Source organism: Salvelinus sp. IW2-2015, linkage group LG26, assembly GCF_002910315.2.
Source record: "Salvelinus sp. IW2-2015 linkage group LG26, ASM291031v2, whole genome shotgun sequence".
NCBI classification, from domain to species: domain Eukaryota; kingdom Metazoa; phylum Chordata; class Actinopteri; order Salmoniformes; family Salmonidae; genus Salvelinus; species Salvelinus sp. IW2-2015.
The window spans coordinates 25,150,776-25,167,934 of NC_036866.1; the positions used below are offsets into that span (position 1 = coordinate 25,150,776).

The 17,159-nt window shown below is 41.6% G+C and overlaps 1 protein-coding gene across 1 annotated transcript; it reads right to left on the reverse strand.

Annotated features, from left to right (window-relative positions):
- Window positions 1-2,585: 2,585 nt before the first annotated feature.
- LOC111952824 (tetraspanin-3) lies at window positions 2,586-16,748 on the reverse strand. The gene is made up of 7 exons (XM_023971745.2): window positions 16,524-16,748; window positions 8,513-8,704; window positions 8,171-8,245; window positions 5,940-6,041; window positions 5,677-5,829; window positions 5,503-5,586; window positions 2,586-3,545 (listed from the first exon to the last, which is right to left on the reverse strand). The coding sequence occupies exons 1-7, from the start codon at window positions 16,584-16,586 to the stop codon at window positions 3,453-3,455; spliced, it is 762 nt and encodes a 253-aa protein (XP_023827513.1). The 5' UTR covers window positions 16,587-16,748; the 3' UTR covers window positions 2,586-3,452.
- Between the last annotated feature and the right edge of the window lie 411 nt (window positions 16,749-17,159).

The window sequence follows — 17,159 nt, forward strand, 5'->3', positions numbered from 1 at the left end:
GTTGAAGACCGAATGCAGCCCCCGGGGCAAAATTTGTTTGACGCCCCTGACTTAGATGAATGTAGGGCGATATTTCTATTATCTCTTTCTACTAGAATGCTAGCAGATACCCAAAGACTTCCAGTCATTGCGCTAACGCTAATTAGCATTGACTCGCAAAACTACCTCTAACTTCCTTCATACTAGACACAGAGACATAAAAATGGTATCCACTGGTTCATCTGACTCTGGAGAAGTAGATAAAGGGCCTCATTGCCAAAATCCTGATGTATCTCTTTAAGCGAAAAATTCACCAGAAGCAGGCAAGCAGAGGGAGGCGGGAGGAAAGGACCGTACAAGCAGAGCACTGACTATGCTAGCAGGATAGTCCATATCTCCAATCCTCTTTGCTGATAGCGCTGTTGTTTCCATAAGTGGAAGAATTGGTMTAATTTAGCATGTAGCCTATGGTAAAGCCTCAACCCTTAACTACCTCTTCCAAGTCAAATGAGATTAAATAAAAGTGAATAATGACATTTTATTGTTTTGTGTGACTACAGCGCCAGCGATAAATCGCAAAAATAGAGACACGTTTTAATTGAGCGAGGCATCAAAGTGACCAACCTGCCCGCCAGGCTTCAGTTGGGTCATTACAATTCAAAACAATGCATTCTAAAATAAATCTTGCATGCTCGCCTTTGGTGAGTTTAGGCCATTAGGGATACTATTCAACTTTGACCATTTTACATGTATTTATGAAGTAAAGGAATCTAGCTTTGGACATGTTTACATAAATATTTAGAAATGTTGGGATGATGACAGCAATAACTAGCAAATTAAGATGTCAGATTTCTTTGCAATGGTTAGCCAGACTCCATTTTTGATAAAATACCTATAATTTTCTCTGAAATACCAATCTATTGATTATGTGTCAAGAGATGTGTATTTCAGAGGTTACACTCACACGAGTAATCTATGCTCTATAATGTATACTGAACAAAATTCAACACGCAACATGCAACAATTTCAACAATTTTACAGTTCATATAAGGAAATCGGCCAATTGAAATAAATTCATTAGGCCCTAATCTATGGATTTCATGACTGGGTAGGGGCGCAGCCATGGCTGGGCCTAGGAGACAATCAGAATGAGTTTTTCACCCACAAAAGGGCTTTATTACGGACAGAAATACTTGTTTCATCAGCTGTCTGGGTGGCTGGTCTCAGACGATCCTGCAGGTGACGAAGCCAGATGTGGAGGTCCTGGACTGGCTTGGTTACATGTGGTCTGCAGTTGTGGGGCCGGTTGGACGTGCTGCCAAATTCTCTAAAACAATGTTGGAGGTGGCTTATGGTAGAGAAATTAACATTAAATTATCGGGCAATAGCTCTGGTGGACATTACTACAGTCAGCATGCCAATTGTATGCTCTGTCAAAACTTGAGACATCTGTGGCATTGTGTTGTGTGACAAAACTGCACATTTTAGAGTGGCCTTTTATTGTCCCCAGCACAAGTTGCACCTGTGTAATAATCATGCGGTTTAATCAGCTTCTTGATATGCCACACCTGTCAGGTGGATGGGTTATCTTATTAAAGGAGAAATGCTCCCTAACAAATTTGTGCACAAAACTTGAGAGAAATAAGCTTTTTGTGCAAATGGAACATTTCTGGGATTTATTTATTTCAGCTCATGAAACCAACACTTTACATGTTGCGTTTATATTTTTGCTCTGTATAGTTCTTTGGGTCACAAGTTGGCCTACTAACACAATGTGACCTCTACAGAATAGCTCAACCTTATAGGCTTTACTTTTAAAAACCCCACAAGCAGCTGTCCATTTGTGACTCAAGACTGTGTCATGACTGTCCTGTGAGGATCACAATGGGTCAGATCAGCTTGGCAATGGCTGACAATAACCAGACCCTCTCCCAAATGCAAAGGGGGGGGGGGACTGGGCCGGTTTTGACACCTCCACACCCAGTCGTAAATTAAGCAGGAGAGGACTCTCTACCCTCCAGTATTGGCTAAAGGAATGTCCCTTTGTCTCCAGAGACTAACATCCAGAAAGTGAATAATGGAACAATAATTCTACCATAAAGAATGTGAGGAATGGTCAGTGGGGAGATATGGAAAACAAATGTCATATGGTTGATTATTTTGTGATGTCATTAAAAATCTTATGGAGGAAATACTGTAACTTGGAAAGTATGGCTATTACAAGTATGAGGTTTCATCCAATACATTGAGCATATAATATGACAAGTGATGAAGGCATGTGGTAAGATAAGAATGTGATTTTAGTTTTCTAATGAGATAATAGTTTTTGATATCCTTTGCACATTAAGTAGCCATGCCCCGAATGAGGTCAGAGAGCTTGTCAGCATGACAGAACGCCCCTTTTGACCAAGAGTGCATGAAGGCTTGGAAGAGAAATCAACCTTTAGATCAGGAAACATGAGGCGTTAGCTACATGTTAGAAATGGTTGAAACTTTGTGGAGAAAACCACACAGCTCTAATGTCCAGGCATGGTTATGGTCTTGCGTGTGTGCAGAGACACTTGAGCATATTTTTGTGATAGAAACAAATAAAAATACAGACAATATTCTGGATGGAATATAGTTTATTTCCTTGTTAGTTTCACCCCATTCCATTTACATTCATCTCTGGTTTACGTTTCTGTACATGGCTAAAATCTTTTGAAAATCTATTTTAAAACTAGGCCTACATATTCTGTGCTCAACTCCACAAAGTACAACAGAAAAGCTCAGTAACAGTGCATGTGGATTATTCCTAAATAAGCCTGTTTTATGCACGGAATCAAATGCCCACATTCTTACAAAGCAGATCAGTTAATTGACTGCACTTTGGTTACTGCTCATTCCTGGTGGGTCGATCCAGTGCCTTTGATTCATCTACTGTCTATGAACTATTGACTGCTTCTTATCAGAAACAGAATGGTGCTGGTGAAGGGTGAGGTCTGGACACAAACAAAGCAGTAGCACAAGGCAACCTCATACAAGGGAATCTTCAACTCATTTACATGATAGATTTAAATATTTATAAAATATTCCAAAGCCATACACAGTGCAAACAGACATGAGGAAAGTATTCAGTTACATATTCCGTACAGTAGGTCCATCATTCACATCCTTGTCTACCTCAAACAACGAGGGGTAAGTAGTCAGAGCAACAAATTAAACAAAAAATACTTGTTTAAAATCGCCATTTTAGAATTTGGCTTGTAGCGTTTTTAATAAGACACCTAAAACAAAACACCAACTTACATAGCATGTAAATAAATAGGTTTTTCACCACTTCACCATTATGGAGTTTGAGCCACTCTGTGTGAGGAGCTTTTCAACTTACAGTAGAGGAAACCTGAACTTGGGCAAGCCAGTGAACCACCCTCCACTGACAAAGCCACGAGCCTAGGTGTGTGTGTGTGTGGGGTGTGAGTGTAGGGTCCTTCTTATGCGTAGGTTCCCCCCGTCATGAGAAGTTCGTAGGCAGGGTCACGGCTCCTCCGGCACAGCACAACAAAGGCACACAGCATCCCAAATACCTAGGAGAGGAAAACAGCAGGGGTTGAAAGGTAGTGTCATCCATGTCATCCATCCATACCTTCCTGACGAGGTCGCCTGTCAACCTCTGACCTGGACTCTAGGCTAACTAGTCTCCCAGGAAAGGCTGAGCAAGGACACAAAACTACTACATCAGCAGCAAACAGAGAACCATCTGAGTCAAAAGCCTCTAGAATTACTGCAAACCAGCAGATTCACATGCACACAGATGCCTCACCAGCCCATAGAATAAGGTAATCTAATGATGAAATGCAGAGGTGACATTATAAAAGGAAGAAACTACAGGACATTGATAAACAGCAATTTAAATGTAGACTAGGACCTTCTGCTGTCCAGTAATTTCGATGAGATAAACAAATCAAGTGATGAATGACAGAGCTTTAAAGCAGCTCTCCCTCATGCAGCTGCCCCCTCATTGTAGTCAAATGAAAAGAATGAAAAAGGGGTAAATCTAGCAAATAACATGCAGTCTCAATCCACCGACTCAATTTCCCACAGACTCTAGAATCGGATTATGCACATTTTTAACAAATCAAAGTAACTAATATATCTATCAAGTCAAGATAAATTGGCTTGGGACACCATTTTGTCTTAAGCCTCTATTTAGCCTAGTTTGAAATCACCTTGAATTCCTAGATTTTCCCCTGTCCCTATTGATGAGTTAGCTGACAATGTCACGAAAACAGGACAGAAGTCCATGAGTTGTTTTGATTCTAGATGGCCAGATAGCCTTCCAACAATGACAAGAAACTGCCATGTGGGAAATCATAAGTGACTCATTTCAGCTAGTTACATCTTGTTCTTGATACCATGTCTTGTTTTGAGGTGTTGACTGATTTCATGTCAATGCTAGTATGGCTAAAATTAGCTTGCTAGCTAACCAGACAATTGTAACAATGTATTTGAGAGACAAGTGCTCATTGTGCAAATGTATTTAATAATCATTGGAGACTAAATATAGTTTACATGTTGACAACAATCTAAGCCAACCCAGTCTTATTTGCCCCATAGTTGCGCACGCGTCAGTTTTGTTGCTAAACAACCAACCCGTCTATGAAAAATGTAACAGTCCCATCTGGGCCCTGTCCCTGTTCCTTGAGGCTTGCTGGAGTGTGGCAAGGGGGTTAACATAATAAGGGCATACCCCAGGCCCACTCAGCCTCCATACTGAATCATTTCATGACTCATACCATAAGTGCTTTTCAGATAGCCAGCGGAAAATAGCTGAGTACCCCGCAGAGTATCCCACTTGTCCCTCTAGTCAAGCGGCTAGTGCCTTCACACACTAGGGCAACAGCACAAATAGAACAATAAGACAGATATTTCACCGGATGTATACATGTGAAGCATGGCGTTTCCACAACCAAATATGTTAGTGAGAGGAAGCCCAGTGGCCGGCAGTGGGAGAAGATGGAACAAGATGGATTTTGGCCGACATTCTGCTAATTTTCTCACCGATTAAACATTTGATCTCAATACAGTTTTCTGTTCCCAAAACTCGAATCTGTTACGAACAGAGTGGATAAGGTTTGTAGACTTTACCCAAATTTTAAAAAAATKGGTTGTTTAGGTGAGCAAAGGCAAATTGAGTTATTGCACACACACACTTCACAAAGTAGGCATTATTTAATGGAAATATGCAAATGCATGCTAGAACGCGCCAAAACACAATGTTTTTTTATTGTTAAATGTGACTCTGTAAACTGATAGTTAGCCAGTTAGCTGGAGTGGGCTAGTTAGCTGGTCCTACTGTTGGACGTACATGCCGACGTATCACCATGTAGGCTACGTTTTCTACTGTGATTGGTCAACAACTCCGGCGCCGCTTGAAAAATAGAGCAGAATCCTATTTTCTCCGCCTTGGCTGAGCAGCTTCCATGGGCACAAGCATCCCCCCATTAGTTGAATGAAAGAGAGCTGATGGAAGTTTTATTTTACCTGAATTGCAGCGAACGTCAGTGCAGCCCAGATGACATACATAATAATCTCCTTTAGTTTCTTCACAACAAGGGCTTCACAACCCTGGAGACACACAAACAATACATTGTGTAAGAGAATCAATTTGTATATTATGCATGCAAGAAAAGCATAGGTACGTTTTGGACCTCTTACCTCTGGATAGAGGTCTCCAGGATGGGCTAGAGAGCCTGTACAGTTGCTGACGTTAGGTTTGCAGCAGCTCACTGGTATACTGTTGTTTCGAGACTCATTAAACCAGCGTGTGTTCCTCCAGTCGGAGTAATTGTGAATCCCACAACAGTGGAGCTGCAGGCATGACAAATGGTGATGGTCAATACCAGGTCAATTCAATACAGCTTTAAATTACTTTAAAACTGTTACACAAAACATGAATTGCTCAAGTTCCATGCTAACACCTGTCTTTGCACGTAGTCAATGGCACGGCTCGGAGCATCTGTGTTGGTGCCATTGTACTCACTGTACACCTTCTGGATGGAGTGATTGACCTCATCTTCAACCTGTAAACAAAAAGGTAACTGTGCTTAATAGGTCCATCTTACACAACCTCAATGCTTTTCTAATGAATATCCCTATATCCAATCACTTTACTTAGGATAGCACTTTTCCTGTCATGGGAAAACGATTCTCCAAACATGTAGTCTAAATAGAAAAAGACATAGCGGCTACCATGTTCTCCATGGAGAAAATGGGTATTTAAAAAATAAAAGAAAAAAATTATTTAACCTTTATTTAACTAGGCAAGTCAGTTAAGAACAAATTCTTATTTACAATGACGGCCTACCAAAAGGAAAAAGGCCTCCTGCGGGGACAGGGGCCTGGGATAAAAAAATAAAATACAATATAAATATAGGACAAAACACACATCACAACAAGAGAGACAACATAAAAAGAAACCTAGGACAACAACATAGCAAGGCAGCAACACATGACAACACAGCAAGGTAGCAACACAACATGGTAGCAGCACAAAACATGTGTTACGGATACAGGTATCCTGTGTGTGTATTTCTTTTCTCTCCTTCTCCCCTCACAGGTGGCAATCATCATTCCCCAATCAGTCGCTAATCAGAAGACACACCTCCTCCTGTTTCCATTACCCAATCACAACCCCTTTCCCTTGGTTTAAAAACCCATTCGGTTGTTTTCTCTGGAGCTCAATCTCTCTGTAGATCTCTTGTTTGGTTTATCAACTACATGTCACTTTGTCTGTTACCCTGTGAGTATTGTTTTGTTATGGTGTTTGACTGTTTGTTTGATGGTGGGAAAAGGGGGTACCAAGACAAGTCGCCCATGGGCATACACTACCCGTAGGAATACTTTGTTTAAGAACACTAGTTAGAACTGGGTGGACCACCCACTGTAATTTTGGTTAGTTAGCTGTTATTGAAGTAGGCTAGTCTAGCTTAGGGGTGTTTTTGGATATTTGTTTCTTTCCTTGGGTCCAGCTCAGCCCCTTTTCCTGCCCCCCTTTACCGTGTGTTTAACAAATAAACCATGAGTGTTTGACGGTAGAATTATGTTGTCTGTGGTTATTCGTTCTCACTGTTACAATTTGCATGAGTTATGTCTCGTTGCCATCCCCCCTAGACTGTAGAGCAAAAGGGATTCGTAACATGGTACAAACATTATTGGGCAAGAAGGTAGACAACAATACATCACACAAAGCACCCACAGCTGTAATATTGTGGCTGGTAGAATTTTCTTTCCCCATTGGGAACATATCCAAAGAATTGGTATCCTGAACAAAATCTTTATTGCACAAACGTACTGTAACCTTGATTTAAGCCCTATTCACATGGAATTAGTTTTACTAGAGAATGTTGGTTATGTAATTATTAGGAAGAATCGGATCRGATTTGTTTTTTCCAAAAAGATGCCTGTAATTCTGGAGGTTTTTAGTCTAGGCTTGAAGATATGTCAACATGTCCAGGTGATGACAGGCTACACTGATAACTAGAGCTTGGCTACCAAATCATTTTTGGTATAAGTGTCGCCACAATATTTAAATTGAGGAAGTGTGATCATAATCATTATTTTATCGATCTGCAGTAGACCTCAAATGCCCCCCAGCCTGCAGATGGGAGCTAAACAGCACACACTTGAGATGCGCTTTTAGGCTATGGATGAGAAAGTGAAATTGTCATTGCCAAAAGTTTGCTCAGTTATTATGCTGCTTTGTCATCTATTAACAGCAAGGGTTGCATTAAATAGGATAATTTTTTTTTACTGACACATTTGGTGATGTTCAATTCTTTGGCACAAAASCATTCACTGTGAAAGTTGATACAGTATGTCCTAAATATATATCGGCAATGCGCAGCATTTTGTTTTAAGCATCAATTTATCTAATCAGTTATTTTCTTGCTCAAACCACGAGCAACACCTGTCAATTTCAAAACACAGGGATGTCGATTTGCACGTGACTAGTATTTTGAGGACCTTGGAGTTAGTCGAAAAACAGTAGGTTTTAGGAATTATTACTCTCCTGCTATGTAAAAATGACCAACATGGCAGAGTCGGATGGGGGACTTAAATAATGGATGTGGTGATTTGTGCTCGTATACATAATTACAGAACCCCATCTCTCCCAGTAAAACTAGTCCCATGAGAATAGGGTTTTACACACCTTTGATCTGTAAATATAACCAAAAACCACCACAAGCACTTCCGTCACAAACACCAGCAAGAGAAGGATGACAAACTGTGGGGAGAAGAGGAATAATTAAACAGAAGAAACACCTGAAAATTTAAATGGGTGCTTGGCATTCATAAGAGGCACATTTAAATCAATAAACTGTAATGAAGGATTATCCAACRTGATACAAAACAATATGAACTCATCTCTGTAGCCTGAACTGTGCTATGCATTTAGTAATCAGTCATCTGCCCAACAGGATTACAGAGGGATATGATATCTGAGCCCAGGTTGAACGTTGTAGTAGTAGGTGATAAGAAAACATTCACTGACCGCTGCAAGCCCATAGCGGCTTTCTCGTATTGTGGCACAACATCCAATAAGACCGATGATGAAAAGGAGGCCTCCTACTGCAATTATGGTCACAGCAGGGATAAGGGTGTACACATCTTCAAAGAAGTGGTCGTAGTCATCATATGTGATGAACACGTAGGCTCCAACATAGCACAAAATCCCTGCTGCTGCCTGTATGATGGGGGGGGGGATAGTATTAATAACACAAAAAAAGCATATAAAATAAAATGTTTGAATGAGTATAGCCTCTGAGTCTGATGGTCCCTGAGAGGATATGAGAACCCAGGGCATTCTGCCTTATCCTAAGGGTTCTCTGCTACAAGCACCGGTTAACATTTAGAAACGTCAATAATCATCGCTTGCGATACAGGTTTAGAAACATGTATAACAGCAAGAAATAATCGTTCAAATAAAAAATATATACTTACCTTAGCAGGTTTGCACATACGGCTGTGTGCCTCCAGCCGACAAACTACACTTACTTCCCAGTTCGCTTACACACAGGTGTTGGAGCACACTAGATAGCTAATTAGCATAAGTGATCACCTTTATCTTCCGTAAACAAGCGCTGTAACCTGTAGATATGGCCGTGTGTGAACACTAACCCCAAAAAAGGTTTGTAACCTTCTGTTTTTTGAAAATTATTTCTCACTGATGAAAAATTGGTCCTTATGTTTCTAAAACTGTTCCGCAACAATGCGTGTTAACATTCAGAAAGTGCATCAGAGCTCTTAAGAAAACACCTTCATGAATAAAGCAGGGATGGGCAACTCATCACGAGGGGCCCCAGATGCTCACGGGTCTGCGTACCCACATCCACAACCCCCCCCCCCACATTGAGAGTAAAACATTTTAGTGGCCCCCCTCTTGACAGTGGAGAGAAATGCTGTTCATTTCGTGCAATTCTACACATTTTGCCATGGAGTGTAGAGAAAGTGTTGCAGTTTTAAAGAACGTTCTTTGCTGCAATTGTACATGTTTTGCCATGGGGCAGAGAGAAGATTTTGCACTTTATAACAAATTTCATGCAAGTCTACTCATTTTGCAGAGAGGACAATTTGCTGTTTTACATCAAATTTTCTGCAATTCTGCACATTGCCATAAGGTTGAGGTATTTTTGCAGKTTTTTTTATATGAAATCTGAGTGAGACTGACTAACAAAATCAGTATTTAAACCATGGTTACAAGTTTAGATTGCTGTACACTAAACTAACTTAGCAATCTAAAAAATGTTAGCTGACTGGGGCTAATTGACTCACTATCAGTGACTGACAGAGAGAAACTGCTGATGGACAACTACATTTCTAAATTGCACCTTGTGTATTCTACTATTTGAACTTGCAACAGTAAGTTGAGACCCTGACTCAGTTTAAACCCCTGTGCTAAAGGTAGCTCCTGAGTGGCACAGTGGTCTAAGGCACTGCATCTCAGTGCTAGAGGTGTCACTACAGACACCCTGGTTCGAATCCAGGCTGTATCACAACCGGCCGTGGTTGGGAGTCCCATAGGGCGGCAAACAATTGGGCAAGCGTGGTCCGGGTTTGGCCGATGTAGGCCGTCATTGTAAATAAGAATTTGTTCTTAACTGACTTGCCTAGTTAAATAAAAGTTAAATAAATAAATAGTTTGTGTATATGAATGGACTAACCTAGGGCTATAAAAGAATCTGAGACCAATCTTGAGCGGGCTAAGGATGGCCTGAAAGGTGTATGTCTGACAAATGCATAACTATTACAACCATCCCATTTGCATTATAATAACTCAAGCAAGATGGCAGCTTCGCTTATAGTCCTTAGGAAACTGTACAGTATTTTTTCATGTATTATTTCTTACATCGTTAGCCCAGAAAACCTTAAGTGTTATTACATACAAACGGGAAGAACTATTTGATATCAGAGAGACATCAACTTACCAGCACTATGACCAGGAATACGACTTTCCCAAAGCGGATCCTTAATCTGTACCTCCCAGGGCATTTGAACTGATTCCAGAGGCTGATCCAAAACAACGCCGCCAGAGGAGAGGGTGCTGGAACGGTCTTCTAGTGAGGCTTTGGATGCGCGCACACCATCCACCGCTTCCAAGCATATTACTCGCTAATGTCCAGTCCCTAGTTAACAAAGTAGACGAAATCAGGGCAAGAGTTGCTTTCTAAAGAGATATCCGGGATTGTAACATACTCTGTTTCACGGAGACAAGCCTAGCTGGGGACATGCTGTCGGAGTCCATACAGCCAACGGGATTTTCAGTGCATCGCGCCGACAGGAATAAAGATCTCTCCAGTATGAAGAAGGGTGGGGGTGTATGTTTCATGATTAACGACTCATGGTGTAATTGTAACAACATACAGGAACTCAAGTCCTTTTGTTCACCTGACCTAGAATTCCTCACAATCAAATGCCGACGGTATTATCTCCCAAGAACTCTCCTCGGTCATCGTCACAGCCAAGTATATCCCCCCGCAAGCGGATACCAAGACAGCCATCAAGGAACTTCACTGGACTTCATGCAAACCATATATCCTGAGGCTGCATTTATTGTAGCTGGGGTTTTAACAAAGCTAATTTGAGAACAAGGCTACCTAAATTCTATCAGCATATCGATTGCTGTACACGAGCAAGTAACACGCTCGACCATTGCTACTCTAACTTCCGCGATACATACAAGACCCTCCCCCGCACTCCTTTTGGCAAGTCTGACCATGACTCCATCTTGTTGCTCCCCTCCTATAGGCAGAAACTAAAACGGGAAGCACCCGTGCTTAGATCAATCCAACGCTGGTCTGACCAATCGGATTCCACGCTTCAAGATTGCTTCGATCACATGGACTGGGATATGTTCCCGGGTAGCCTCAGATAATAACATTGACGTATACGCTGATTCTGTGAGCGAGTTTAGAAGGAAGTGTATAGGAGATGTTGTATCCACTGTGACAATTAAAACCTTCCCTAACCAGAAACCGTGGACTGATGGCAGCTTTCGTGCAAAACTGAAAGCACATGCCTTGCCATGATTAAATGCGGTGGTAACTGGAAATATGGCCGAATACAAACAGTGTAGTTATTCCCTCCGTAAGGGAAGCGGCTGCTTTATGCCGTCGTGCATAAATGTATTTTGTCCCCCTACACCAAATGGGATCACGACACGCAGGTTAAAATATCAAAACAAACTCTGAACCAATTACATTAATTTGGGGACAGGTCGAAAAGCATTAAACATGTTTGGCAATTTAGCTAGTTAGCTTGCATTTGCTAGCTAATTTGTCCTATTTAGCTAGCTTGCTGTTGCTAGCTAATTTGTCCTGGGATATAAACGTTGAGTTGTTATTTTACCTGAAAGGCACAATGCCCTCTACTCCGACAATTAATCCACACATAATACGGCCAACCGAATCGTTTCTAGTCATCTCTCCTCCTTCCAGGCTTTTTCATCTTTGAACTTATTTGGTGATTGGCATCTACACTTTCATAGTATTACCACGACAACCGGCAAAACATTTCGTCTTTCAATCACCCACGTGGGTATAACCAATGAGGAGATGGCACGTGGGTACCCGCTTCTATAAACCAATGAGGAGATGGGAAAGGCAGGACTTGCAGCGCGATCTGCGTCAGAAATAGAAAGGAGTTATATTTTAGCCCTTGGCAACGCAGACGCTCGTTGGCGAGCGCGAGCAGTGTGGGTGAAATAATTGAATAACATGGATTTCTACATTTATTTTGCAACGCTCGTGCACACAATGTGTCCGGTCTGGTCAGCATGTAAGTGTCAGTATAGAGACAAAGTGGAGTCGCAATTCAACGGCTCAAACACAATACGTATGTGGCATGGTCTATAGACAATCACGGATTACAAAAAGAAAACCAGCCCCATCGCAGACCTCAACGTCTTGCTTCCAGACAAATTAAACAACTTCTTTGCACACTTTTGGACAAAACAGTGCCACCGACACGGCCTGCTACCAAAGACTGTGGGCTCTCCTTCTCACAGAAATACAAGCCTTTGGTCATTAATATAGTAAAATCCAGAAACTATAATTTCAAAAAACAAAATGTTTATTCTTTCAGTGAAATACGGAACCGTTACGTATTTTATCAAATGGGTGGCAGCCCTAAGTCTAAATATTGCTGTTACATTGCACAACCTTCAATGTTATGTCATAATTATGTAAAATTCTGGCAAATTAGTTCACAGTTCACAACGAGCTAGGCGGCCCAAGCTGTTGCATATACCCTGACTCTGCTTGCACTGAACGCAAGAGAAGTGACACAATTTCCCTAGTTAATATTGCTTGCTAACATGAATTTATTTTAACTAAATATGCAGGTTTAAAAACATATACTTCTGTGTATTGATTTTAAGAAAGGCATTAATGTTTATGGTTAGGTACATTTGCGCAAAGATTGTGCTTTTTTCAGCAATGCGCTTTTGTTAAATCATCACCCGTTTGGCGAAGTTGAAGTAGGCTGTGATTCGATGATAAATTAACAGGCACCGCATTGATTATATGCAACGCAGGACAAGCTAGTTAACCTAGTAATATCATCAACCATGTGTAGTTAACTAGTGATTGTGAAGATTGATTGTTTTTTATAAGATAAGTTTAATGCTAGCAAGCAACTTACCTTGGCTCCTTGCAGCCACAAGGTCCTTTTGACATGCACTCACGTGGCAGGCTCACTCGCGTAACAGGTGGTCAGCCTGCCACGCAGTTTCCTCGTGGATTGCAATGTAATCGGCCATAATCGGCATCAAAAGGTCGACTACCGATTGTTATCAAAACGGCCCTAATTAAATCGGCCATGCCGATTAATCGGTCGACCTCTAATCCCTATCCCAGCCTGCTGTCCCCACATGCTTCAAGATGACCACCATTGTTCCTGTTCCCAAGAAAGCTAAGGTAACTGAACTGAATGACTATCGCCCCGTAGCACTCACTTCTGTCATCATGAAGTGCTTTGAGAGACTAGTCAAGGATCATATCACCTCCACCCTACCTGTCACACTAGACCCACTTCAATTTGCTTACCGCCCCAATAGGTCCACATACAATGCAATCGCCATCACACTGCACACTGCCCTATCCCATCTGGACAAGAGGAATACCTATGTAAGAATGCTGTTCATTGACTACAGCTCAGCATTCAACACCAGAGTACCCTCCAAACTCATCATTAAGCTTGAGACCCTGGATCTCGACCCTCCTCTGTTCAACTGGGTCCTGGACTTCCTGACGGGCCGCCCCCAGGTGGTGAAGGTAGGAAACAACATCTCCACTCCGCTGATCCTCAACACTGGGGCCCCACAAGGGTGAGTTCTCAGCCCCCTCCTGTACTCCCTGTTCACCCACGACTGCGTGACCATGCACGCCTCCAACTCAATCATCACATTTGCAGACGACACAACAGCGGTAGGCTTGATTACCAAAAACGACGAGACAGCCAACAGGGAGGAGGCGAGAGCCCTCGTAGTGTGGTGTCAGGAAAATAACCTCTCACTCAATGTCAGCAAAAGAAAAGAGATGATCATGAACCCCAGGAAACAGCAAAGTGAGCACCCCCCTATCCACATCGACAGGACAGCAGTGGAGAAAGTGGAAAGTTTTAAAGTTCCTCGGTGTACATATCACCGACAACTGAAATGGTCCACGTGCACAGACAGTGTGGTGAAGGCGCAAAGCTGGGACAGAGAGATTGAAAAACAGCTTCTATCTCAAAGCCATCAGATTGTTAAAACAGCCACCACCAGCACAGATAGGCAGCTGCCTACCTACAGACTTGATATCATTGGCCATTTTAATAAATGGAACACTAGTTACTTTAATAAATGTTTACACACGCATTACTCATCTCATATGTATATAATGTATACTGTATCTATTCTTTACTATCTATTGCATCTTAGCTGCTCGGTCACTGCTCATCCATATATTTTATACTTATAGTTGAAGTCGGAAGTTTACATACACTTAGGTTGGATTCATTAAAGCTCATTTTTCAACCAATCCACAAAGTTCTTGTTAACAAACTGTAGTTTTGGCAAGTCGGTTAGGACATCTACTTTGTGCAAGACAAGTAATATTTCCAACAATTGTTTACAGACATTATTTCACTTATAATTCACTGTATCACAATTCCAGTGGGTCAGAAGTTAACATACACTAAGTTGACTGTGCCTTTAAAAAGCTTGGAAAAGTACAGAAAATGATGTCATGGCTTTAGAAGCTTCTGATAGGCTAATTGACATCATTTGAATCAATTGGAGGTGTACCTGTGGATGTATTTCAAGGCCTACCTTCGAACTCAGTGGATCTTTGCTTGACATCATGGGAAAATCAAAAGAAATCAGCCAAGACCTCAGAAAATTGTAGACCTCTACAAGTCTGGTTCAACGTTGGGAGCAATGTCCAAACGCCTGAAGGTACCACGTTCATCAATGATGAACGTACTTTGGTGCAAAAAGTGCAAATCAATCCCAGAACAACAGCAAAGGACCTTGTGAAGATGCTGGAGGAAACAGGTACAAAAGTATCTATAACCACAGTAAAACAAGTCCTATATCGATATAACCTGAAAGGCCGCTCAGCAAGGAAGAAGCCACTGCTCCAAAACCGCCATAAAAAAGCCAGACTATGGATTGCAACTGCACATGGGGACAAAGATCATACTTTTTGGAGAAATGTACTCTGGTCTGATGAAACAAAAATAGAACTGTTTGGCCATAATGACCATTATGTTTGGAGGAAAAAGGGGGATGCTTGCAAGCCAAGGAACACCATCCTAACCGTGAAGCATGCAGGTGGCAGCATCATGTTGTGGGGGTGCTTTGCTGCAGGAAGGACTGGTGCACTTCACAAAATAGATGGCATCATGAGGTAGGAAACTTATGTGGATATATTGAAGCAACATCTCAAGACATCAGTCAGGACGTTAAAGTTTGGTCGCAAAAGGGTCTTCCAAATGGACAATGACACCAAGCATTCTTCCAAGGTTGTTGCAAAATAGCTTAAGAACAACAAAGTCAAGGTATTGGAGTGGCCATCACAAAGCCCTGACCTCAGTCCTATAAAACATTTGTGGGCAGAACTGAAAAAGCGTGTGCGAGCAAGGAGGCCTACAAACCTGACTCCGTTACACCAGCTCTGTCAGGAGGAATGGGCCAAAATTCACCCAACTTATTGTGGGAAGCTTGTGGAAGGCTACACGAAACGTTTGACCCACGTTAAACAATTTAAAGGCAATGCTACCAAATACTAATTTAGTGTATGTAAACTTCTGAACCACTGGGAATGTGATGAAAGAAATAAAATCTGTAATCACTCTTTACTATTATTCTGACATTTCACATTCTTAAAATAAAGTGGTGATCCTAACTGACCTAARACAGGGAATTTTTACTTGGATTAAATGCCAGGGATTGTGATGTATTTGGCTAAGGTGTATGTAAACTTCCAACTTCAACTGTATATACTCTTATCCCATTCCTTTACTAGATTCTGTGTATTAGGTTTTGTTGTGGAATTGTTAGATATTACCTGTTTTATACTGGTGCACTGTCTGGTGGCTAACGGGCTAGTATTTAATGAGAAGTGGCATTTTAAAAGGTTCAAAGGGGTAGACTCCAGGGCAGGCAGTGGCTTTCGTTCTGGGACAAATGGGGCACAAAAGCCATGCATGAAACTACCTCTAGCCGCAGTAGCCAAAGCAACCAGACAGGAAATAAGACAGAGAAGGAAAGGAAGTGTTCAGACAACTAGTTACATCTAAAAGGGACAGCAACAACATGACTGCAAGAACATTGAATTATAATAGCCCAAATTCTCAAACAGTAACGTTAGCTAGCTATATTGATGCTAAAGATAGACAAACATCCACTGGGCCGAGGTTGCCTTGAATGGCTAGCAGGTTACTTGCAAATTTGCTGCGTATTAAGGTTGAGGAAGGGATGTTGCGCATTCATTCCCAAACGACAAGATGTCGTTTTGACTTACCCAAAAAATTAGGTTCAGAAAAACCAGCACCGTCTTTGATGAGGTGATACCACAGTGCCCCATGTTTAAAACAGGTATGGTCTATTATTATTATTGTAAAAACGTATTTGTAAAATGGCTGGCTATATACTCCTGCGTTTGTCATCCATGCCCGACTGTAGTGGATTCTCTGACTCCCACACACCGGAGCGCCAGCACCACAAAAACCAACCAGTTGGAGGTCATGTGACCCGATGTTGCAACCTCAACTCATTTTAGCAGAAAATATTTTTTATAACTAACTCGTTGTTCTATCTGTGCTAGCAGTGTTTGTATCATAATAATACAAACATATGGATCAGTGAGTAAATTACATAGGTAAAGGACGTACCACTTCCTTCAGATTCGTTCATATGGGGGTGATAAGTGCCAGAATTAAGCCTCGTGAAGCTACTGATACCTTTCACGAAGTCCCCTAAGGTCTTCCTTGTTTTTAAGTCGTCAAATAGCCGAAATGTTCATATCACGTGACACGTACACGTCATGTAGACGTAGGGTTCACAGTGTTGATCTAACCACGAAAGCCTTAAAAACAGCTACATGTGTTAACTTCTATGGGATAGGGTGCAGTATTTGGAAGTTTGGATGAATGAGGTG

What these genes read in the sequence shown, in the direction of transcription:
- LOC111952824 (XM_023971745.2), bottom strand. Translation starts at nt 16,586, where the DNA reads ATGGGGCACTGTGGTATCACCTCATCAAAGACGGTGCTGGTTTTTCTG. An exon ending in GCCGCTATGGGCTTGCAGCG is followed by an intron (nt 8,246 to 8,512) that starts GTCAGTGAATGT and finishes TTCTCCCCACAG; the next exon opens with TTTGTCATCCTTCTCTTGCT. An exon ending in GTTATATTTACAGATCAAAG is followed by an intron (nt 6,042 to 8,170) that starts GTGTGTAAAACC and finishes TTTTGTTTACAG; the next exon opens with GTTGAAGATGAGGTCAATCA.